Consider the following 25,798-nt stretch of genomic DNA (forward strand, 5'->3'; position numbering starts at 1 on the left):
AATCAGCGTGCGGGTGTCAGGTTAATCGCATTATAGTGATAGAAGTTGAGAACGGTTCTCGGGGCTGACGCCCCGCGTAACAGGCTACAATAGTCTTTGTAATGCATTGACATTACTTTGATCGTTTTTAATTTTGAAACTATTAATGCTGTTCTGAACGCTTGTTTCAGAAATGAGCTGATAATCGCTCTTGATAGCTTTAATTTCTACAGCAGCATGTAGAGATATTTCGTTAATATATCCCTTGGTCTTAACTTCACTGCATACAAAATCTATTTTTAGTTACTTCGTCGTAGTACTTGTATATTCCAACAGGCACGGTTGAAAGCAACCTGGATCCAGATTCTTTCGACTTCAATAAAATCGTTTATCCACCTTGTGCGTGGACATCTTACGCTGTACTAGTTGGTTGTGCGCGACCAGTTTTGTGAATCTGCTGAGGGAAAGCCATTCATGTACGAATCTCCTCATTTCTGATTTGATTTCGTAGAGAATAATATCTGATCATCCTCTTCAACCAAAGGTCCTTTTGCATAACAATGGCGGAAAGGGGGGTGATGAATGATGAAATGACGATGATGACTTGTACATTGGTACATTTACTCAATTTATGCGTACTTTTAGGTTATATTTTGACGGTATCAGCTCCGATAGTTAAGTACACGCGTCAATAAATATAAGAATTAATAATTAAAGCCTTAAATTGAATGATTTAGCCTGACTCAGTCGCCAGTGCTGTTCGTTGAGTAGTAAATTAATGATTTTACATTGTTCTTAAAACATACAGAGACAGGATGATGATTATTATATTAGAAAAATAAAGGAGATGTTTTTTTTTTAGTCTACTTTTGTACCGATAGCTATGAGATAAGCATTTGCATAAAATCGTTTCAACGACCGATCATAAAAGTGTGATTACGTTTTTTGTTCCAGTCTATACAGGATGATTATATATAGGTGTAAAAATTTTAAATGGGTGAATGTATAGCCCATATATTGCCGATCAATATATGGTTTACTGTATCAAAAAATTATTGGTTTCGGAAATAAAAATAACCATATGATTATATAACAAGAAAAAGCCTTTCAAATATTCGTATTACTAAATATTAAAAATAATTATTTTTTACTATCTGTCTCTGCGAATTTTGTACTGCCAGAATTTATTGTCCAGTCAAATTATAATAGTAAATAAATTAATATAACGTTAACAAGAGTGATCACTTTGTAAGAAAAGGACCAATATTTAGCCACTTCCGCACATGCAGTGGTAGTCGTGCAACAAAGTGCACCGATCGCCAGCGCGCTGACAAATGCGTATGCTGCATAGCATGTGCGGAAGTGGCTAAATATTGGTCCTTCTCTTACTTAGGATGGACTTTCGCAAGGTAACGCCTGATTCCATTAAATATTTAGTAATCACTTTATACAACAGGTTGATTAGAAATATATGTAAAAGCTTTTTGCTAACAATTATACATCCACTCATTTTAAACTATATTGGTGTTCTAAATTTAATCACGCTGTATATTATTTTAACGGGCCATTAAATGTTGAAATAATTAATGTAGCGGGACATACTGTGTCACATGTGTCAAATTTGAGCGCCATTTTGTGCAATTACTTCGTCATCTTCGTCGTTTCATCCCAAAAACGCATGCGCATAGGCTTCTACCGAAGATTTCTATGTGGGGGGGGGGGGGGGGTATACCAGAACTGTCAAACTTGACATGGGGATTGGCGATCGCAGTATGTGGTATTATGGTACGCAGAGGACGCTGCTGCCTATCCTGTGAAAACTTGACTGTGGGCAGTGGCAATCCCATATTATTAATGAAAAAAGCGTGGATTATATATAAGATTGTTTCGCGGTAACCGAACACGCGACCTGTGATCGCAAGTCACAGCCCTTACCACAGGGATACCACTGCACTTTACAATCTTATTAACCCTTTAGTTGTTCATTCTCAATTCGTCGTTAACTAACTTATGTTTTCAAAGTATATTCATTGCGTTGAAATTATTTGTTAACCCTTAATAGCCTAGAGTTTCAATTTTGATACCAATCTTTTAAATCGAATGTTCACATTACTATTAGTTTATTTTATAGGTTGGCTGTACGTATTTTACTGTTGCATAATATTCTTTCCAATTAATAATATTCTTTCCAACGAAATTAAAAAAAAATCTATTTTTCTCTTCATCTAGACCCTCAAGCAAACATAGTAATATAAAAAAAATACTTTCGTAAATCAGGCTATTAAGGGTTAAAACTCTGTATTCATAATCAGTTAAATTAAATATATTATCTGTATAAAGAAATGATATCTCTAGCAACAATTAAAAAAATTACAACCGTTAAAAACTTCTGCTATAATTATAGCTTTCAACGTTGCATTAAAGCTAATAGCGGCCATTTTAAGTTGATATCACCGCTATTTATTTGTAAAATCGTTTATTTCTTGTCGAGTTTTTTAGTTAGTTCACAATATAGTTTTACTATTTTTATGTCGAAATAAAGTACATTTGACAGTCAATTAAATATTTCATTACTTACTACTAATGATTTTCAGATTTTATTTAAAATTTCTAGAACATTCTTAGATAAAGATTTTATTTTTATCAACGTATTTATTTTATAGTAACGTAATTGGACAAGCGGCTACGCCCATAATATTTAGATTAAATATTGGAAATCTACATGAGAGGTTCATGTCCATCAGTGAACGTCTGATAAATGATAAAAAAGAAGATAAATAACGTTAAAGATATTAGAAAATAAATATAGTTAATATGTTATAAAACAAAGTGAAACTCCATCTAACAAAAAGGTATAAGATTAAGGAAGAAATTTTAGCGAATGCGACCGAAGCATATAAATCAACAGAACAAAGAGACAAATGCGGCAGAAATAAAGTCTACGTAACGATAAAAGAAAGAAGAAAAACGTGAGCCCATAGTTGGAACGCAATCTTCCGCTAGAGGCGACAAGCGTTTTATATCACACTCCCCGGAGTACAATTCTTTGACTTTTATAAGATAAAGCAAGGAATATTTACGACATTCCTTTTTATAATTTTTATTCGCGTTTCTAGGACAGTAATTTTAAATATATTACTTTTAATTCTAAATCAGTGAAAATTATAATTTTCACACCATTAGACACAATAGTTATATACCAATACCTCGCTTTGCGTCGTTTCGTTTTGCGTTTTTTTCGAAGTTGCGTCGCTGCTTAATTAGTACTAATTTCCAATGTGCGTCGTTAGATTCTCGAGGTTGCGTTGTTTTGGGTTCGAGTCTTTAATTTTTTCTTCAAATGATGGTAACACTTTTGTTTCTGATTGCGCCATGCCATCAAAACTCGGGGATTTCCTTTCTAACTAAAAATCAACGCAATTTTAATACAGTTTTATTTTCACTTTGTTTTGCTAATTTTAGAGTTCAGTTTCAATTACGTAAATCACGTAAATTAGTATGTTGTAATGTAGTGTGTTGTGCTTGCGTGTTGTTTCTGGTTACAAAAAAGGGTAAATATTATTCTAATTTATTTATTGGCAGAGTTATATTATTTTTGTTTTTCAATGTTTACTTTGTTCAATTTTCTTTTTAAAAAGTAGTATTTTCGTGACCCTGGAACCGATCTTCGATCTTTACATGGTTTGCTATAGAAAATCCTAATTGTGTTTTTTTGGAACGTAACCACGACGCAAAGTGAGGTATTGGTGTATTCAGAGAGCCTCATTTATAAAATACCATAGCATTTGCATTTAGAAAGAGCAACTGTCAAGCTATCACATGGCTGAACGCATTTACGAAACTAAAGTTTCACAACATATTTCAGACTTTCCTTTACAATGTTTTATATCTAAAATTAAAAGTATATTAGTATTTCATTCAAGAGTTTTTAGTTAATCGAAATGTGTACAATGTGGATTGTTGACTCATTTACTCGGTTGATATTATAATGTATATAAACTTAATGTATTAAAAATAATGCGTGTAAACAAATACTATACAATAAAGTTTCACAACATATTTATAACTTTCCTTTTCTATGTTTTATATCTAAAACTAGCTGATCTCGTAAACATGGTTTTGCAAAAAATTATTAAAGGGGTGAAAATTTAGGTTAGTATATATTTTTAATGCCACATTATAAAAAAATAAAAACAAAACATTTTGTAAAAATTAAAAAAAAATTAAGGGTGAACAACCCTTATCGCTTAGGGGTATGGAAAATAGATAGTAGCCGATTCTCGGACCTACTGAATACGCATATAAAATTTGGTAAAAATCGGTCAAGCCGTTTCGGAGGAGTACGGTAACTAACATTGTGACATGGAAATTTTAAATATTAAATAAAAAGTATATTATTAGATTAATCATATTATATCATTCAAGAGTTTTCAGTTAACCGAAATGTGTAGAATTTGGTTCGTTGACTCATTTACATGGTTGATATTATATGCATACATTAAACATTGTTAAATTTACTTTTAAAAAAAGCAACTATTGAGTTTCTAGCTGGCTCTTCGGAATTCCGAACAAATGGTAGTTCATGTACTGACTGCAATTACCTTTTATTTTTTTGAATAAATAAATTTCGAATCATTATTTTAGCTGTAAGACGTCCACAGCTGTACTAGACTTACCCATAGATTCCCAATAGGAGTAATTGGAAGTGGACTACATATAGCTTCTTACAACGACCTATACAAAATCCTTTGTCCACCTTGTGTGACGTTATATTCTACGCTTAACGATCTGTGGTCTTCAATCCAGAACCATAAATAAGAAAAGGTGCCAAACAATAGAGGCTCTGTTTGGCACTAATCGGTGTAACATAACTCCTGAAGATGCCCCGTGGAGGGTTGAAACACGTGTTGAGTAATTTGGTGGTGGCGGTTGTGTGATTCGCATTGTTTGCCGCATACGCATTTATCAGCGGGCTGGCGGGCGGTGCATTTCATTGCACCACTACCACTGCATGTGCGGAAGTGGCTAAATATTGGTCCTTTTCTTACTTAGGATGGACTTCCGCGAGGTAACACCTCATTCCATTAAATATCCAGAACCATAAAGCTTTAGACGCCATCTAATACATATATTGTAAACAAAGCAAAACATATCTTATGTTATATAATAATAAAATACAAAATAGCAGTTACGTTTTGAACGGTGACAAACTATTAAATGTTTGCTAACTGCGAATTGTAGTTCAAACACAACTTGCAACGGAAGTGAGTTACGTAAAGTTGAAACTGAATACAGCCTTCGCACCAGTTGCAAAGTCCTGCCAATTAGTATTTATAAGTTCGTCCTTCCGTTGGCACCGTGTGACGTTCTAATTGAGAATTGGTTTTCATATATAGTTTACACGGATACAATATGTTGACGCTGGAAATATATTGAATTTCCCATAAATCAACGTCGAAATAAAACTTGTCGATAAAATCGTGAAGGTTGATTGTTTTTTATATTTAACTTTTTCAGGTCCTGTTTAGTCGCAGTTCAGTGTTGTCACGCGCATGTTGTGACGTTAACATTATCTGTATGCAAAACAATATATATATATATATATATATATATATATATATAAAAATATATATATAAATATATATATATATATATATATATATATATATATATATATATATATATATATATGTACAATTGGTTCTGATAGCTCATTCCATAGCCTGACAGCGACAACAGTACAAGATTTTTTAAAATCTTTTTAAGAGATTGTAATGTAATATATTGTTATTTTAAAAAGAGAATAATGATTTCATATAAATTTATACTTGTTGTTTCTGGTTCAGAGTAAGTGTAAATATTTTTACAATTTATTTATTGGCAGATTTGTTTTGTTTCTGTTTATTAAATGTTTACGTTGTACAATTTTCTTTTCAAAAACTAGTGTTTTCGTAACCCGTGGACCTATCTTCGACCTTTACATGTTTTTATGTGACTATTTTCCTTCTCAATTTGATTTTATTTTATTTATTTTAATTTTCGTTTTTTATGACATTAACTTGTTTCACCTAATTTTTTTAATTTATCTCTACACCGCCTAAACGGTTAACTGGTAGAGAATGCCTTCTGTATTAAATTCGCCGTTACACATAGAATGTATAAAAAGTGTTAATATAATCAAATAATTGTGTTTTTTATTTATATATATAATTTGCTTATTGTTCAACATAGGCCTTTTTAAAAGGACCAGTTGGACCATCAGTTGACTTTAAACGACTCAATCAAGGTCATCTGTCCAACTATGTGGGTGATATGAGTGGGCTTTTTAAATTTGAATCAGTATAGATATAAATATATCGAATAGGGTAACCACGCGACCGTTTATAGGTGGTACAATGTTTGAAAATGATTATATGTCGTCATGTGAAGGGTCACAAAGAGATATTTAAAATTGGAACACCGCTGGGATGTCTATTTCCGACCGCCGCTACCCCACCGCCCCCTATGGCCGCCTATATCCGGCCGCTGTATAGTTTGCGCATTCATTGGAAACATGGCGCAATGAACAGAAAATACATTCACGTCCAACTGAGAATAGAAACTGTACTGAAATGTTAGTCATATACTATATGTGTAATAAAGCCTCCTACACCGAATAAAAACATAATCGCTATTATCATTATCATCCTGTTTTTATATATTTACAATCTACTTGTTCCAATAAATTTTGTAATTTTTCTTTTTCATAATTATATAGCTAAAATGGCGAAGATATCAGAGTTATCTTGTTTTCTCTAAATGAACAAGATAAAGTAAAAAAAAAAGAATAAAAGACGGTTTAACTGACTTTACTGACTACTCTTTCACAATAAAATGTATTCTTCTCCGGAATGTGCTCCCTCTCGATATTAGGATGATCAGGTGTCGTTGTGCATTCAAAGCGAATGTTTGAAAGCTGACAAAATCATTACGAATATATATATATATATATATATTCGTAATGATTTTGTCATCATGTGTTATATATATATATATATATATATATATATATATATATACACACACATATATATACTTAGTACCCATTAGTATACTTACATATTGTGTTTTTAAGTGATAATTTTCCTTCGCGTTTTTATTATATTTTATTCGTGTTTTATGATATTAAATTATTTCACCTGCATTTATTAATTTATCTTTACACCTACCAACGGTTTATAAAACGTTTTATTTAAATATAAATATAAAAAAGATTTTTCGATGTAAATCAGCTTTCAAAATATACAAAGATTATAATTTTACGTGTTAAAATTTTTGATATAATGTATATTTAGTTTTTCGTCTCTTCTTAAAAGTTGCATTTTCGGATTTATCATTTTATTCTGTGTGGCGGCAATATATAAGTTAATATATGCGTATTCATCCACATAGATACGTTTTACGGTGACCACATGTGTACTTCATGACAAGAATACAAAAGGAGTACGATTTGATTGGAACTACAATCAGATTGAGCTACAGAAATCTGATAACATAAAGAAATAATGATTCGAAACGCGTGATTTGGAAAAAGACCACAAGGAATTAGAGTTCTTTTTTTAATTTTACAATATCCTTAATAGAGTATGAAAGAGTCATTCGCAGGCTTTATTGCCTTTTAAAATACTTTTATTAATATAATTTGATAAATTAGACATATTATATGCGGAGTATATAGCATTTTTTACACAGTTGCATATATAAGCTCTAATTATATGACGTATTTTATATTAAATAATTTAATAAAACCAAACATTAACGCAATGCGTTTTTTCCACGTATCAAAATTTTACCTGTTCCTCTCTTTATAAAATATAGATTTATTCTAGACGTGTATTTTTATTCTGCTTTACTTTTATTTTATCTTTCTTCTATTCCTGTACTAAGGTTGTATATAAGAAATTGTATTGTGTGTTAAGATCGCCCATTGTAATATTTCTTTACTATCATGCAACTATGTATATATTAATGTGTACAATAAAGAGAATATTTCTCATCTAAATTGGCAGTGTGCATAGTATATCACTGTTGGATTCTAAATGTTCAGTGGCGATCACAAGTTGATAGAAAAGGCGTGGGAAGAAAAAGAAAACGGTAAGGAATATTAAAACGCTTTTAAAATTGAGCCAGTACAGCAGGTATGTAGGTAGGTAGTAGACAGTTATCTACCCTAACGGATTTAGGCGTTATTTTGAGGAAGTCCATCCTAAGTAAGAAAAGGACCAATATATAGCTCTCCGCCATGAATGCATACATTACGTGTATACACACATGCATACATGCATGGTGGAAGTAGCTATACATTGATCCTTTTCTTATTTAGTTCTCTACCCCTTTGACTCTACACATATGTTATGATATTTATTTTACATTACAAAAACAATGTTACAAATAGTATCGTCTTAAACTTGTACGTTTATATTAAACGGTTTTATTTAGTTCGACCCGTACGGAATTTATTTGGGTCAAAATTAGAAGTTGAAATTTATGCACCTTCCCGTTGTCAGATTGGTTTGAAATTTGGTACACACATTTAATTTAGATGACAATACAATATAATAAAATCAATAACATTATAAATCTAAGATGGCCGCCGATACAAATTGGCGGATTACATATTTTTTCTTAACCCCTTCAATATAGGTATCAAATGAAAGGGCTACACTAGTAAAACACGATGATTATGTCAAAATTTAAAATTCAAGATGGACGTCGTTCCAATATGGCGGACTAGGTACATATTTTTCCACAACCACCACAATATGGGTATCAAAAAACCGTTTAACTTAAAAGTTTTTAAATGTATTTATTTGTAGTAAACATAGTTAAAAGCCTTATATAACTATGAGTGTAACGTAGGTAATTCTAGTATTAAAATTTATTGTAATAGAATAAATGTTTCACAAATCCTGGCTCTGTTTAAAGCCGGGCGGGGTTGTATCGATGAATAGTAAAAGAGCATTCAACCTCAGTATTCCGAAGGATATAGATGCTTCTCAAATCGAATTTACGAAAGCGTATGTAAATTCAAATCTCAAATTCATAGGAATATCCCACGTTGTTTGCGAGGGGACATGCTAAGCGAGATTTCTGGGTTTTTTGACTATATCTCATCATTGTCTATTCTGATTCATTCTTTTACATATCTTACTTTAAATATTAAAGATTATATTTAAGTTATTTCAATCGCTTTTGCAAAATATTGTTTTACATAGAAAATTAAGTATACTGCGTGTTATGTATATATAAGTGTATGTAACCCGTAAGCATTATGAAATATACTAAACGTTCTGTAATATTAATACCAATAATTTGATCGTATTTAGATATATAATTGTAATAACGGATAAGTAAGAAGTAGGTAAAGAAATATACCGTTAAAAAAATAAATGAGGGACTCTGGTAGAGAAAACAGGACTTAATTAAGGATATTAAAGTAGAAGTAAGGAAGTAAAGCACAAAGCACAAAATATGCACAAATTTGTTAACTAAAAAAGAAAAGAAATCATAGGATTTCCTCAACAACAAAACTGCATATTATATGAATATATTATATGTATATTGTATATATATAAACGTATATTGTGTATATATGTATATAATGTATGGTAATTATTTGAGAATTTCACTATCTAAAGGTAATTACGAGAAGGCTTTCATTTGATCCGTTCTTTATATCGTCTATACACATTTTAATTTAAACTTTATCCGGAAGCAAGTGTCTCCACAACGTCGTGTTTCTTTGACATAACATGGTTAACGTATGTACATATATTCGTATAACGGTTACCGATACTTTTCAAGTTTGTACAAGCTTAACAGGTGAGAAAAAGCGTCTTAAAAATTACGATTAATAAAATATACATTCCAATTCCAAAATAAAAAATAATACATTCCAGAGTGCCAGTTTATACAGTGTGTTTAAAAATAGTTGTAGAAGATTTGAAACTATGCTGATAAATGAGCTACACATCCCCTTTGAAGTTATTATAGTAATCACCCTGTATATGTATGAAAAGTAGACCTTCAATTGAAATTGTCACATGCACACCGGTCTACAACGGTAGAGGGTCGAATCGACTGATGTGTTATATAAATAGGTACAGTTTTCAATTATGTGAACGTATCAAAGTGTCGAATTCACGCTGAAACTATTTCCCGACCAATTCCAAACAGCATTGATTTTAGTCGTACTGTCAAGTACGACTAAAAATACACGACAATACAAAATCGTAATAACAATTTTATATAAACATTTCTTACTTTGATATAGGTAAAGGGATTTATGTAAATCATTTTTAATTTATTACTCTATATCATAAATGTAAACTGGAAAGAAGAAAATCGTATTATTACAACATAATTAAAGTACGAATATCGATCTTATCACTCAAGACAAAGAGTTCAAAATAAGTTTCATCATCCATTAGTCTTTATTCAGTTGACGTGTTTATTATACGAGATCGACCGTTGTATCAGCTCACAGACGCCCACTATAAGGCCTCCCCCCAAAGATATCTATGGGGGAATATATTATAATCGCCACGATTTACAGGCGGATTGGCGATCGCAGTGTGGTATTATGGTACGCAGAGGAAGCTGTTGCCCATCTTCTAGAAACTTGTCTGTGAGCAATGGCAATCCTATATAGTTAATAAACAAAGTGTGAATGATTGTATCCAGCGCATGTAATATATTCCAAAAAAATTGGAGACGTCCATAGTGTATTTACAAGGCATTATGAAAAACTGGCTGTTCCAAAGTTTCAACTGCAAAAAGTGTCTAATTCATTTGTAATAAACGGAAAAATATTATTTAATACAATTCTGCAAAATGTTATTAGAACATCATATAAAAGTAAAAAAAGGATCAATATTTAGCCACTTCCTCACATGCAGTGGTAGTCGTGCAACAAAGTGCACTGCCCGCCAGCCCGCTGATAAATGCGTATGCGGCAAACGATGCGAATTACACAACTGCCACCGTCAAAACGAAAAAAAATTTTAAACGCACATTAGTGGTAAATTTAAGGGAAATGAATTATTATTCAATGAATGAATATTTAAATGACAAGAATCCTTGATGACAATGATGTGACAGTGATGTGAATATATCTGATAAGAGTGTATGTGTATAAATCTTTATTGTTAAACTTTAAAAGATGTGTTGTTGCGGAATATCTTCCTGATTCTTCTCCATGACTATAACACATTGAGAAGCTTAGTCAAAAATAAAGTACATAAGAATAATACAGGTATAATAATAATGAAGGTTGACGATAAGAGTTCTGTTAAAAGTTCCAACTTTATCACATATACTGGATCGTCACATATATATATATATATATATATATATATATATATATATATATATATATATATTTGACGTAATAGATAGATTGATATCTAATATAGTTTATGTAATAACAATCATATAATATAGCTTGAAAAACGTGAATGTACAGCTCACTTTTCAACATACGGCTTTATAGCCTTTAAGAGGAAATATCATCACCGAAATTATACTAATGATAACTTCAAAGCTATCTTAGCGCACAATTCTTTAAAACTTGGTTAATGTTATTTCTTCCGACATACATAGATGATGAAAATTGTAGATATAGTCAAGCAATATATATATATATGTATATATATATGTATATATATATATATATATATATATTCTTTCTTCTTTAAACTTAATAACTAGGTGTACTCATTCACGCGTTGCTGTATAATGCATCTAATTAAAAATCTAAACAAAAAGGCATTTTTGATGCCTCAAACATAAATTGATTAAAAGAAGCAATTTTTCAAAAACTTTCCCGAGTATATACCTAACACTTTACTAAATTTTCACGAAGTTTAAAAAAAAAGTTTTTTTTAAAAAATTGCAGGTTTGAAAGGATTTTTTTAAAGTCTGAATGTACCTTCTTGTAATACTCTGTAATTAAAAATAAAGTAACGTTGTCACTTAATCCTCCCGGGCATTAGGAACTCAGGTACATTTTTTGTAAGTTGGTAGGACTGTCTATAATATTCGCCAAGCGTTTATTAGTTGGAATATCATCTGGCATCAAGTTTCGTTTAGTGGCAAAATCGCTAATTTTTTTTCGAAAAATGCGTTAAAAATTCGACTCACATCATTCCGCGACCAACGTATTCGCCTGATTTGGCTTCGTGCGACTTCTTTTTATTCAGCAAACTCTAAAGGTCGATGCGGGATACCATTTTTATCACTAGGATGTATATAAAAACTGAATCGACGAAGGTTTTGAGGGCTATACCGGAAATAGATTATTCTGACTGATTCGAAGACTGGAAAAAGCGTTGGCAAAAATGCGTTTTATTATATGGGATACTTTGAAGATGATATATGTATCTTACTTTTTGATCATTGCATTATATATTAGTTTTCTAATAACACTGACCGTTCATTGGGTTATCACCTCACGCAGCACAATATCTAATATTATATCTTTACAAGATAAATCCTCGGGATACGAAAAGGACGATATATCCAAGTTTACCAACGATACGTGTAGAGCGTATCGAAAAGATTTATAATGTATCGAAATTGAACAAGATAGTCTACGTATAATGTTTAAAGCTTTTAAGGCTTTATTATCCTTTATGGGCGAAGCATTGAACCTCTTTTTCGCGATGTTAGGCAATGATGCGCTCTTGTCTCGAATACTCCTAAGTTATAATTGTCGCAAAGAATGAAGTTAAGAATAGATACGCAAAAAGAATGAATGAATGATTATGTGAAGGTTGAAAAGAGAATTTGCTGTGTGGCATTTTCAGATCTGGATGCGTTTGAAACAATTGCGGCTTCACTAGGATCAGAGTGAAACCAACTTAGTCTACATTCTTCATCTTCGATCCGTATTCAAGTTGGTAAAACAGTAAAAGTAGCGACCCGGGTCTAAGCTACTCTGGAAGCCCCCTCGATCCTTACTTAAGAGGTCTTAGTTTAGGCATATTACGCCCTGGCACCTCATACCCAAGGAATCCGCAAATGCCATTTGGGCAGTAGTGAGAAAAAAAAATCAAGTTGCACTGTAATAGCTTTCTTTATTTGGCGTATAGTAGCGATCACGTGAAAATCATATACATACGCGCACACACACACACACACACACATATATATATATATATATATACACATATATATCTATAAGTGTATATATTATGTAAGTATTCTTGTATCTTGTATTTCTTGTATCATGTGTGTGTAGTAGTAAATGTATTTCTATAAGTATATTTGTAAATATGGATGTATGTACGTACACCCTAAACAGCCTTCTCCTTCATGTCTCTCATCTCCATCCAAAGGTTGTCTGGTAGAGATTGCATTGAACTATAAAACCGCCTCTTGTACTATATGAATTGTTTCTTTTTTACCCCTCAACGGTGAACAAAAAAATTGTTGATAAATAAATAAAAGTTTTGATAAATAATTGAAATATACTACAACGGCTAAATCTATTTGATAGCGGATATATATATATATATATATATATATATATATATATATATATATATATATCCGTATCCGTTATACACACACATATATATATATATATATATATATATAATATTTAGGAGTGTATCTAAAATCGACAACGGACCCAACTCTGTCAGTAAATATTTGACAATTATCCGTCGCGTTTGTTCCGTCTAACTTGTTACACAATCAACTCTGTACCCCTGGTAATTGGCGGGCACGGAGCAAATAATTAGCCCACTTTAAAACACCTGCAAGGGTCTTAATTAAGTTTAAATTGTAATTAAACGCGCTCGGAGTACCGTTCTGTTTTAGCTCACCTTTCTTAGTGTATTATAATGTAGTTATATGTGAATATACTATGTTAATTTATACATATAAGAAATTAATATATTATAATATATACATTTAATGGAATCAGGCGTTACCTTGCGGAAGTTGATCCTAAGTAAGAGAAGGACCAATATTTAGCCACTTCCGCACATGCAGTGGTAGTCGTGCAACAAAGTGCACCGCCCGCCAGCCCGATGATAAATGCGTATGCGGCAAACAATGCGAATCACACAACCGCCACCACCAAATTACTCAACACGTGTTTCACCCCTCCACGGGGCATCTTCAGTAGTTATGTTACACCGATTAGTGCTCTGTGTCTACCACTGCATGTGCGGAAGTGGCTAAATATTGGTCCTTCTCTTACATATTATATACAGTCAGTGAAAAATCAGAGCTGACAAACTAAACTCTTTTCGAGGGCATTTACTTTGGATAAAAACCTTAATCTCAATTCAAAAATTTTAATCTCTCAACACTTGCTGGTTAATTACGGCCGATCGTATTTGCAAATTAATAATGTAAGCCAGTAAATGGACGCTAATACGGCTCGATTCTATTTTAGTTATTTTAAAAGCATGAATAAAAGAGATGTTTTAAATAAATTGGTATTCTATCGGTTGCTTCTTAATACATTTTTAATAACATATTATATTATATATGCACATTAATTAAAAATATAATATGAATAAATAAATACATTTAAAAAAACTTTTAAGTTAAACGGTTTTTTGATACCCATATTGTAGTGGTTGTGAAAAAATATGTACCTAGTCCGCCATATTGGAACGGAGTCCATCTTGAATTTTAAATTTTGACATAATCATCGTGTTTTACTAGTGTAGCCCTTTCATTTGATACCCATATTGAGGGGGTTAAGGGAAAATATGTAATCCGCCATTTTGTATCGGCGGCCATCTTAGATTTGTAACGTTATTGATTTTATTATATTGTATTGTCATCTAAATTAAATGTGTGATATAAGGTAAATTTTCGATTTTCTGCAGCAAGAACGCGTTCTAAATCTCTCTTCGTTTTATTAATTCCTAAGACAAATATCGGTAAACGTGCACCCTAATACTGGATGTGTGACCTCCACAATTCATATATTAGTTATTTTGATATATTCTCGTGCTCTCTTGTATCTTTTAAAAGACAATTTCATTCGAAATTATTGGATATACACAATACAATTTAAACCTTATTGGAACGTGATGGCTTGTTGTGACTCAATATTATTATCGTCTGTTCTGCAGAATGCACATAGTAAGGAAAGATTTTAACAGTACATAAAACAGTATTGTGTGAAAAAAGTTTTTAAAAATGTAAAATTAAATATAGAAAATACCAAAAAATAGTAATGTAAATATTATAATAACCGTGAGTCGAATAGGGAAACAGACTCAATAAAAATACGCCTTTTGATGATCTAGAGTTCGTTCAACGAACTGGAAGCGATTCTGTCCACAACAGCTCTTTATCTACTGTTCTCACTTCTATAAGTCTTCTTGTTCTGAAGAGAAGTCTCTTCAAGATGTAGACTACCTTAGAATGCCCCCAGTATAGGCTTTTATAGTCGTCAACGAGCTTTCTAGAATGTAATAATGTTAATATTTGAAAGTTTGAAATTAATGACATTGTCAATTTCCTCACAAGCCAAGCCAGCTGTAGTATAAAACCTGTACCATTTACAAAATTATAATTTACATACTCTTTCTAATGGATTTTAGTCATATCAAACTCTTGAACATTTTCTAAACATTTTTCGAGTGACAGGTATATTGATGTTTCCTGCCTTCGTGACAATAAAAATTTTGTGGAAAATGTGACGAAGGAAGAAAAATGAATCATTAATGCAATTTGAAAATGTAGAAGTAAAGAGTAAAATATAAATAAAATTGTTAAGGATGAGTAGTAATGTTATAAAATTGAAAAATATATTCACGCCTCAAAAATAAGATAAGGGAACGAAAGTTCTCCAATATAGGAAACCATAAAAGTAAAAAAAAAACACAAAGTAGCAGCGCCATCTATTGGAAAATATAAGAAGCTATACATATATTCATAGTGAAAAAATATAATTCGACAACTGCGTTATCAATATAAGCCTTACAGACATATTTTCTTTAATATATATTGCAAGGATAATCATAATATTATAAGGATTATAATCGTATGAATATAATTAAAGCTGTTTGCTCCAATAAGCCGCCCGTAAATCATTCGCGAGGGTAATTAATTGCTTTATCTGAAGTTACGACCATCGCTTATACGTTAATCAACGTACAAATTTGTGTTCCGATAAATTGATTTATATGTCGGATATACTTCAATGGTTTGTTCAATCAATAAGTTTTTAAGTCTAGAGTATTAAATAATTAATTGACTTTAATAATAGAAGCAAATACAAATGCGAGTCTTAAACTTCACTTCATCGACTAGACCAGTGATTCCCAAAGTAGTCTATATCGACTCCTAGGGGTCTATGACAACTTGCAAAGGGTCTACGTCAGCGAAAAAAAATTTGGGGATCCACGGAATGAAAATGGGGTCCACAGACAGGACATCATTAGCCGAGGAGATTTAAGATTAACCCTTACAAAATTAACGCCAAATGTTGACTATTTATTGTTAATTGCTTATGTTATTTTATTTATCGTTTATTTTATGTTTATTAATTGTTACGTATATTTTACATAACAGATACAAAATTTTATTTTAAGTAGTTTTAATTTAAATTCAATTAATAAATGTATACATTAACATGTGTTTTTACTTTAAGTTTTTAACACTAAACTTCACTACAGTTAGAAATTTACAGGAAATCAATATCAGGTAAGTAGGGGGTCTACCCAACACGGAAAAACATGGCAAGGGGTCTACGACACAAAAAAGTTTGGGGAACTCTGGACTAGACAATATCTACGGTTTTACCATAGAATCCTAGATAGGATTCAGAAGGCTTTCATTACTATATTTAGAGAAATTATCAAAGTATGTTTGTGGTACCTTAAAAAAGATTTGTTCGTCTGTCTTCAGGCTGTTTTTTGGGTGGTAGGTAGAATTTTAGAAAAAAATCTTAATTACATTTAGTTTTTTTTAAATAAAAGTAGCCTAAATTACTCCTTATAACATCAGCTATCTGCCAGTATGAGGTCCGTCTAAATCGGTCCAGCCATTTCAGAGATAAACCGGTACAAAAAGACAAACAGACTAAAATAAAAAATGTAATTCTGATATATGAACCGTATATATATTAATTTTAATTAAAACGATTTTTCAAATACAACAAACAGACACTCTAATTTTATTTATTCATTATTTTATGTACATGTGATTTTACACTATTTCAAAAATATATAATAACATATACAGTGTGATTTGTTTGTTTATAAGTATAAAAAGGTAAAAAGTTTTTACATCTGTTTCTAATTGCTCTTTATATAGTGATTACTTTAAAATGTTAAAATAATTGATTCTTTTTATTAAAAAATGACGCGCCAAAAAACTTCTGACAGTACAAAGTCTGTAGGGAGAGATAATAAACAATGATTAATTTTAATAAATCATTGATTTTTGGATAGGGTGTACTATATATTGAAGAAAAAAAATTGATGTTTTTATTTAATAGAATCGGGCGTTACCTTGCGGAAGTCCATCCTAAGTAAGAAAAGAACCAATATTTAGCCACTTCCGCACATGTGGTAGTCGTGCAACAAAGTGCACCGCCCGCCAGCCCGCTGATAAATGCGTATGCGGCAAATAATGCGAATTACACAACTGCCACTGTTAAATCACTTAACACTTGTTTCAACTCTCCACGGGGCATCTTCAGGAGTTATGTTATACCGATTAGTGCCAACTATTCCGCTTTCCACATGTGCGGAAGTGGCTAAATATTGGTCCTTTTCTTACTTATGATGTTTTTAAATATTGCACCATATAAACTATTTGTTTGTTTTGGTGTTCAAATTCACTTATATAGTAAAGTACAGTACCCGGCGATAAATATTGCACATCGACTTTTAGAAAGAGACAATCGGCTAATATCGGCTTCGTAGAGCACTATTTCTGTCCCACACTACCTATGTGACGTTTTGTCAGTCGTTGTATTTCGTGCGACAGAGATAACGCTCTACGAAGCTAAAATTAGCCGATTGTCTCTTTCCAAGTCCATGTGCAATATCTATCGCCGAGTACTATAAATAAATTAGACAAAATTAATACAGTTTCACAGTAAGCTAAATTACTTCTACAATTAATTAAACTAATTGCCATATTTATTATAAACAAATTATATATATATATTTATTAAAAATGTGACAGTCTGTGGTGGTCTTAAATTTGTAACGATTATGATATTTACGATGTTTGCTTAGAATATAATGTTTATTTAAAAATAAAAAGGTTTTACCCGGCTAATAATTTATCTAGAAGTGTTATTAGCGACATAATTACGTACACGTATGAAGTTAGTCGTACGTAGGCATTATTAAAGTTAGTTTGTACACGGAAGCAAAGTTCGTTTTATGTTAGGAGATAATGTGATAGAGCCTGTGAAAACAGGAAGCTATAATGGATGTTTGTAATCACGTACACGTTAAATGATATTCCATGCTTTCAATTTCTTTTTAATTGAATAGAAATAGGGAGATGTTTAATATTAAACTGTATAATTCTTATATTTATTTCTACTTTTTCTCGTACATTGCACATTTTTTTATTAATCCTAATTTGTATCGCTAGTGTTCTGTTTACAATATTTTTTTTTTGCTTATACTAAACGCAGACAGGGGAAGGTTCCCGCTATTTGTTACGGATCTTTCTTCTCTCAGCCGCAAGTCATGACAGCGTTTTAACATTAGTTACAATTTTTTCTTATGGGTACATACAAATAAAGTTTATACACATAAACAATACGATTTGGTAGTTTTATTCAATTATACATTATTTGGTAAATTATTTTATTTCACGTCGCTACCCAAGCGTTACAGACCGTTAAATGCCTTGAGGTTTAGGACAATGTGCCGGGACAACTCATCAAAAGATTCTACCGTAGATTTGTTCTTGAGGAAGTCCGGTAAGTTAAACGGAGATATATTAAGGTTTTAACGTAAGATCACGTGGTTACGTTTTTTGGATTCGAATCGGAAACAATGTCTGAATAACTGGTGAAAAGTCGGTACTGTGGAACCCACACATGGGCAAGTATCGTTGTCGATTATTATAAAACGCTGCAGCTACTGCTTGCAGTACCCGTGTCCGCTTAGTAGTTGCGTGAAATGGAAAGATGTTTTGATTAGTTTTCACAGTGTGTGTATGTCGGAGAGTTTCGAAAGGAGTTCTATGGCGTGTCGACCCTGTGCCGAGCTCTCGTACCTAACCTGCCAAACGCGGTCGTGTTCTGCGCGGATTCCGTTCTTCACGTAATTGATAGGGAAGTAAACATGAACCGGTGCAGAGTGCATTGCATCAGCGCTCTTAACTGCCAAGTCAGCTGCCTCGTTACCGACGACGCCTGTGTGGCATTTGACCCAGGTAAAGTGTAATGTAGAAGACGCGCGTGCGTGTATCAAAGTGTGAATATGTGTGACGAAACTTGTTTTTATGCAATGCGCATAAAAATGGAATAAATAGCTATGAAAAACAGTTTTCGAAACACAATAGTGTTACTTTCAAAAGTTATCTCGAAGAAAATAACTAACACCAGACAAAGTAAGATAAAATAAGGTTGTACTCACACTTCGATGGCCTTGTTCCAGTTGATAACGTAGCCGCTGAGAGCGAATGTCTCTATGTTGACAACGTGGACATTCCCTCGCTCGGTGCCGACGTGAATCCATTTCGACTGCAACGGTAGGTGCAGGCAGGTGATCCTGGCAACAAATAAGAGATAACTTTTATAAATATATCAATTAAATCACACGAAAAATGTCACAAATGCATTATGAAGGTAGCGGTTTTAACACAAAATAAATTAAATTTAAATTAGGGTAATTTTCTGTTCTAATGTGTGTATAATAAAATACATTTAAAAAACTTTTAAGTTAAACGGTTTTTTGATACCCATATTGTGGTGGTTATGGAAAAATATGTACCTAGTCCGCCATATTAGAAGGGAGTCCATCTTGAATTTTAAATTTTGACATAATCATCGTGTTTTACTAGTGTAGCCCTTTCATTTGATACCCATATTGAGGGGGTTAAGGAAAAATATGTAATTCGCCATTTTGTATCGGCGGCCATCTTGGATTTATAATGTTATTGATTTTATTATATTGTATTGTGATCTAAATTAAATGTGTGTACCAAATTTCGGATCAATCTGACAACGGGAAGGTGCTTAAATTACAATTTCTAAATTTGACCCAAATAAACAAATTACGTACGGGTCGAACTAAATAAAACCGTTTAAAAACTTACGATCGTAGGTTATAATATCATACATCATTTGCATAAGTATAAATCTGTGCTAAACTTTTTCAAACTGGTAGTTGTTGTGGAGTTTCTTCCTTCTTCTTCTTCTTCAACTATAACACTTTGCGAAGCAGATTAGAGTCAAAAATAAAATAGTTTAAAAAAGGTTTACGATCAATAAGAGTTCTGTTAAAAGATATGTTGAATAAATGGGGTTTTATCTATTAAGTTATAAATATATAAAATGTTACTGAAGCCAGTTTGGATGTATGGGAGATATCCTGGGTGGTCAGCAACTCTAATATCTCTATTATCCAATGCGTTCAGAACTTGATAGAAGAACATCTAATTTCCCGTTGTACATAACTATCCCTGAAATCCACAAACACCTAAAGATAGCTACAGTCAAAGAAGAGATAGATTAGACTAGGTTCTAGCCCATCTTTCTGTGAGACCGTCATGGTCCAGAACGAGGCGGCCTAACGTTTTTATTATCACTTTTATACAGATTGTTTTCTCCTTTATTTATTACTTGACTATTTTCTTTTGTTACTTTTTATAACTTTTTTTTTCACCTTCCAGTCTATAGTATTTGAATATATATTATCTGTTCATTTTCATTGGTTGTTAGAGCTTGCATTCGAATAGTGGGGGATTTCTATTTACGTCATAGGGATTGCATGCGATAACATTTCTCATTAGTTCAAAGGGCCCGAATGCGGATTGTTTTGTCATTATAATCCCGCACAATGTCTATTTGCATCTGATAGCACTTGTAAACCGAGTCCCGTGTGGTTTAGATGTAACATATTGTATGTTATTATTAGAACAAAGTGACCGACATAGTTCAGGGTACGTAGTGCACAGAACAGATGGATTTTGAACCTTTAAGTTTTTTTTGATGACCCTGTTATTGTAGCCTCTCATTTCTCTTACATGTGAGATAAAGGCTTCGTTTGCTTAAATCATTTTTATTTTACTATCTTTCATAATTCTTCTGTCTTTCATTCTTAATATTCTTAACATTCCTTTCATATACAGCCTTTAATCTTTTATCTTTATTCTCAATGTATTACAGTTTGTTTTTTATATAATTATCACAATACATTATCGCTGGACAAATTTTCCGGTTTAATTCTTCTTCTTCTTGGACTAATATATGCCTTCTTAAATTTCCTTTAGATGATGCTGGTTGCTTTGGTCTAATTGAAAATCTTAGGAAAATAAGCGTGGCGATTTTTCGCTACAATATTGAATAAATGATAGTCTACTCGTAAAAATGAACGATGGTTATTATAAAAAAATAAAATATGTTTCTATTTCAAAATACTAAGCGGTTCTAACGCGTTGGTCGTAAGCACGATTATCGTTTTTCTCCCCGTAACGCCATAAAATTATAATTTCAAGTTGTTCGAGAAGAAATCATTTCCCGACTTAAGTGTACATCGTAACGTAAGGTTTTACGGCGAAAAAGATATCGGAGCTTTGGATAAACTGGCTCATAATATAGAAAATAAATTCTATGACATCATTTTATATAAGCTCGTTGTATATAAAAACAAAAATGGACTTGAAATTTTCCAGTGGTCCTGACCAATACATATTTTTGATATTTAATGGAATCAGGCGTTACCTCGCGGAAGTCCATCCTAAGTAAGAAAAGGACCAATATTTAGCCACTTCCGCACGTGCAGTAGTAGTCGTGCAACAAAGTCAGCCAACGATCTGTGTTTGGCACTAACATAACTCCTGAAGATGCCCCGTGTGTCGATGGCAGTTGTATGATTCGCATTGTTTGCCACATACGCATTTATCAGCGGGCTGGCGGGCGGTTCACTTTGTGGCTAAATATTGGTCCTTTTCTTATACATTTTTGATTACACTAATTATAGAAAATAATTTTAAACACAATTTTTTAAAATTATAAGTGCAGTTGTTCAGTTTCTAAAAATTATTGCGTACACTAAGCAATCGATAACCTCTACTTTTTAGTTTTACACTTTTACTTTTTTGCCAAAAATTCGTAACACTTCACAACCACCGTATTTGCCTAATTTGGCTCCGTGCGACTTCTGACTATTTAGCAGACTCAAAAGTCCAATGCGGGAATGCTGTTTTGACATATTTTATAAGATAAAACGAATAAATAAACTTAATCAAAGAAGGTCTTAAATGTTATACCGGAGAAGACTATTTCGACTGTTTCCAGGAATGGAAAAAGAGTTCGCAAAAATGCGGTATATCGAACGGGGATTATTTTAAAGGTGATGAGAATGATTTGGAAGAAAAATCAAGAATTTAATTTTTTAAAATAAATTGTTTTTACTTTTTTAACACAGTATTTGTGATCTTTACAAAGTCGCATATCCGTGTTAAGGGTGGATGTCTTACTACTTGTTGATTCACGTTCTTTACACCAGAACCTAAAGGCGATCTTTTCAGTGTGTTATGTGACCTGTAATTTTAACTTGCTAATTTGCTAGACTATGTTCTTAACTTTAATTCATCTACGGATCTCTTTACTCCTGATTAAACCTCTTGAGGACCTACCAAGCATAACCCTGTCGATGGTTCGTTGAGCGATGGTAAGTTTGACGATAAGGCTGGAAGTGAGAAGCTACGAATATACGTATATGTATATATATAGTGTAAAAAGAGTGACCTTTTAAGTCATAAAAACAAATTTTCATCGAGTCTTATGTGACAATAAGTTTATTTTTAAAAGCATCTAACGTGAAAATTAAATTAAATTTTAGAACGTCATTACTGCCGCGGCTTCAGCGAGCACAGTTAAATTAGGACAATAGGTTCAACGTATACCACAGTGCGATTTGAATTCGGAGTACTTCTACGAGTGCTACAATTCGTAGCGTCGCTACGAACTGTAGACCCCGCGTAGCTTAAAATCGTAGCTAGTGCTACGACGTAGCATCAAAATCAAATTAGACATATCTTAGTTAATATTTAATTATTAATTACATATCTTAGTGTTTTTAATTAGTAATTTAAGTAATAGGAATGGTTTATTACGAAACTCACTTATTTCTTTAAAGCATAAGGCATAATAGAACTTACGTAACTTTTGTTTATATTTTACGTAAGGTAGATTGTTAACTTTGTTTAAGCTTCCATCTGGTGATTTTAAAGAACATTTCGCAGGTATGAGTCTACGCATATACAATAAGGTTCCAAAGGATACCTTAGACCCACCTTTCCTCACTTTTAAATCTAAAATTAAAAGTATATTACTAAATAAACCTTATTTTAGCATTTAAGATTATTTATAAATATGTGATACTCAATGTGATACACACGGTTGATATTACAATGTATTAATTAAAAATTGCTATATTTCATTTTAAAAAAAATCTGGGTTTTCTAGCCGGCTCTTCTCAGCACATCATCGTTCCGATTCGGTGGTAACTTACTACATATAATGTTAAATTAATCAACGATTCAAAAGTGCATGTAAATGCCTACTCAACTAAGATAATTTGAATTTGAATTTCCGAGATAATATATCAAACAAACTACTTTGCTATTGTCAAGTGACCACAAACGTGTACTAATATCTAGTGCGCTCTAAATTCAAACAAACAAGACGGAGTACTAATTAACAGATTGCTAGACGATAAAGCACGTGTCACAGAAACGGAGATACTATATTAAAGATAATAATTTACGTAGCGTGGCGAATATTGCAGAGGGTACCAACCGGTGGGTCGCAAGTCACATGCGACTCTTTTTTAGGATTATTTGATGTTATTTCTCGAATTATGTAAACGATTTTTCATATTTAAATTCAATATTTATTTTACGCAATTAAATGTTTACTTTTAAATAGCGTCTTGTTAAAAATTTTATTTTTAAAAAAGATAATCGGAGTTATAAAAAGCTTGGTCACCCCTGGCTTGTAACAAAGCTAATGTGTGTTTACTTCTACGTATCTAGCGTGTGCTTTATCCAACCGTTCATGCATATAGGGTGTGCCTACATAATAATATAGCCATACAACACCAAACTAACATAGACATAAACTCACCCTTTGATTTCTTTTGTCTGTCTTGTTAGTTTGATTGGAAATCTGTAACAATGTGCAAAACGAACTAACTAGTGCGTAAAACGACACAGTGTTATTATTTTAAAGGATATATATTAAAAAACATATTTAGAATATAAAGATATAAATTTGTGATTAATACAAATATAATCTAAAAGGGACAGTGAAATAAATTCGTGCGAAACGTGTAAAGATTTTTGTGTTACGATTGATATAGTTTTAAAAGAGTTCCATTTCTTCCGTTGTTATCGTGTTTCCAATCACATATAATATATACAAGTTACATGAATATGTATAATATATTCATATATCTTGTATATTAAACACTAATGCGATTCGACGTACTATGTACACCTTGGATAGTTTTTAATGTAATGAGAATATTACTTTGAACTCTTTCATACTCTTTTCTGTCCAAATCCTTGTGGTTTGGAATAAATATCCCGGAGAAGAATCAATCGTAACTATAACGCACTTTTCTATTTGCGTATACAAATAATATGTATATAGTATGTTTTTTTAATTATGTATACTCTAAATTGCCTTCCATGCTTTAAAACATCAACTCAATGAACAGGTTATTTGAAAGAGATCGCCTTGAGAGAATACACAGCCTTTAGTACCACCTCTGCATAATTTTTTTATTAAATATATATTTTTGTAAAATAACCAATCACAATTTTATTGTAATTTTAGTGTCATTACAGTAAACAGACAAAATTTATATATAGATAAAGTTCAATTACATAATTATAAGGATAAAATTCATTTATTCAGCATTGAAACTTTTAACAGAAATCTTATCGATCGTTCACTGATTCAATTTTTTTATATTTTTGACTCTAATCTGCTTCATAAGGTGTTATAGTTTTGGAGAAAAAGCCGAACTAATATATCATCAAGATATCATCATTATTTATTCACATGACATCTACTGCTGGAATTTAGAATAGAACCGATTAAAAGTGGCCTGCGTTCAGCGTCTCCCAATGACCTTTAAAAGGTCATCTTCCTTATTCAAGACATGAAAAAGGAGAAAGGCTCAGTTAATACTAGCCAAGAGGTTACTTTCGAGCTCCGTAGGGTTTTTTCCAGTCCTAGCTTCCCAAAGTGTTGTGTGAAAGTTTATCATGTAGTATTGACTCGACGGAATTAATCGGAACTTTAGTTTGTGCTTGTGTGTGTGTATTTGTCTATGTGTTTGTAAATTATTGAAAATAATTATAAATTTGTAAATACTTAAATGTATATATGGGCTATATGTATATAAGACAGACATTTTTTGCAATTCAAATTAATTATAAATAACTTAATTCACGCCGTTAAAGTTTAAAATTATCACTATAACTTAACTTGAACTTATTTAAAGTGAAACAGTTATATTTAAATCACTGACCGCACAACACGCCGCAAGCATCAAGTTTATTAAGTTAGACAGTAACAAGATAACAAACGCTTCCC

The 25,798-nt window shown here is 32.0% G+C and overlaps 1 protein-coding gene across 2 annotated transcripts in view; it reads right to left on the reverse strand.

Annotated features, from left to right (window-relative positions):
* Tomosyn (syntaxin-binding protein tomosyn) overlaps window positions 1-25,798 on the reverse strand; it is a 312,667-nt gene that overhangs the window by 47,452 nt on the left and 239,417 nt on the right. Inside the window, exon 4 of one of the 2 annotated variants that reach the window (XM_068761392.1) lies at window positions 19,602-19,736. In XM_068761392.1, coding sequence (XP_068617493.1) covers window positions 19,602-19,736 — 135 coding nt within the window. Of the gene's footprint in view, window positions 1-19,601; window positions 19,737-25,798 lie in introns of those variants that run through there. The other variant, XM_068761391.1, reaches the window with a different exon arrangement.

Source organism: Battus philenor, unplaced genomic scaffold, assembly GCF_028537555.1.
Source record: "Battus philenor isolate CCGP_79_NKW_IND1 unplaced genomic scaffold, ilBatPhil1.0.hap1 SCAF_14, whole genome shotgun sequence".
NCBI classification, from domain to species: Eukaryota; Metazoa; Arthropoda; class Insecta; order Lepidoptera; family Papilionidae; genus Battus; species Battus philenor.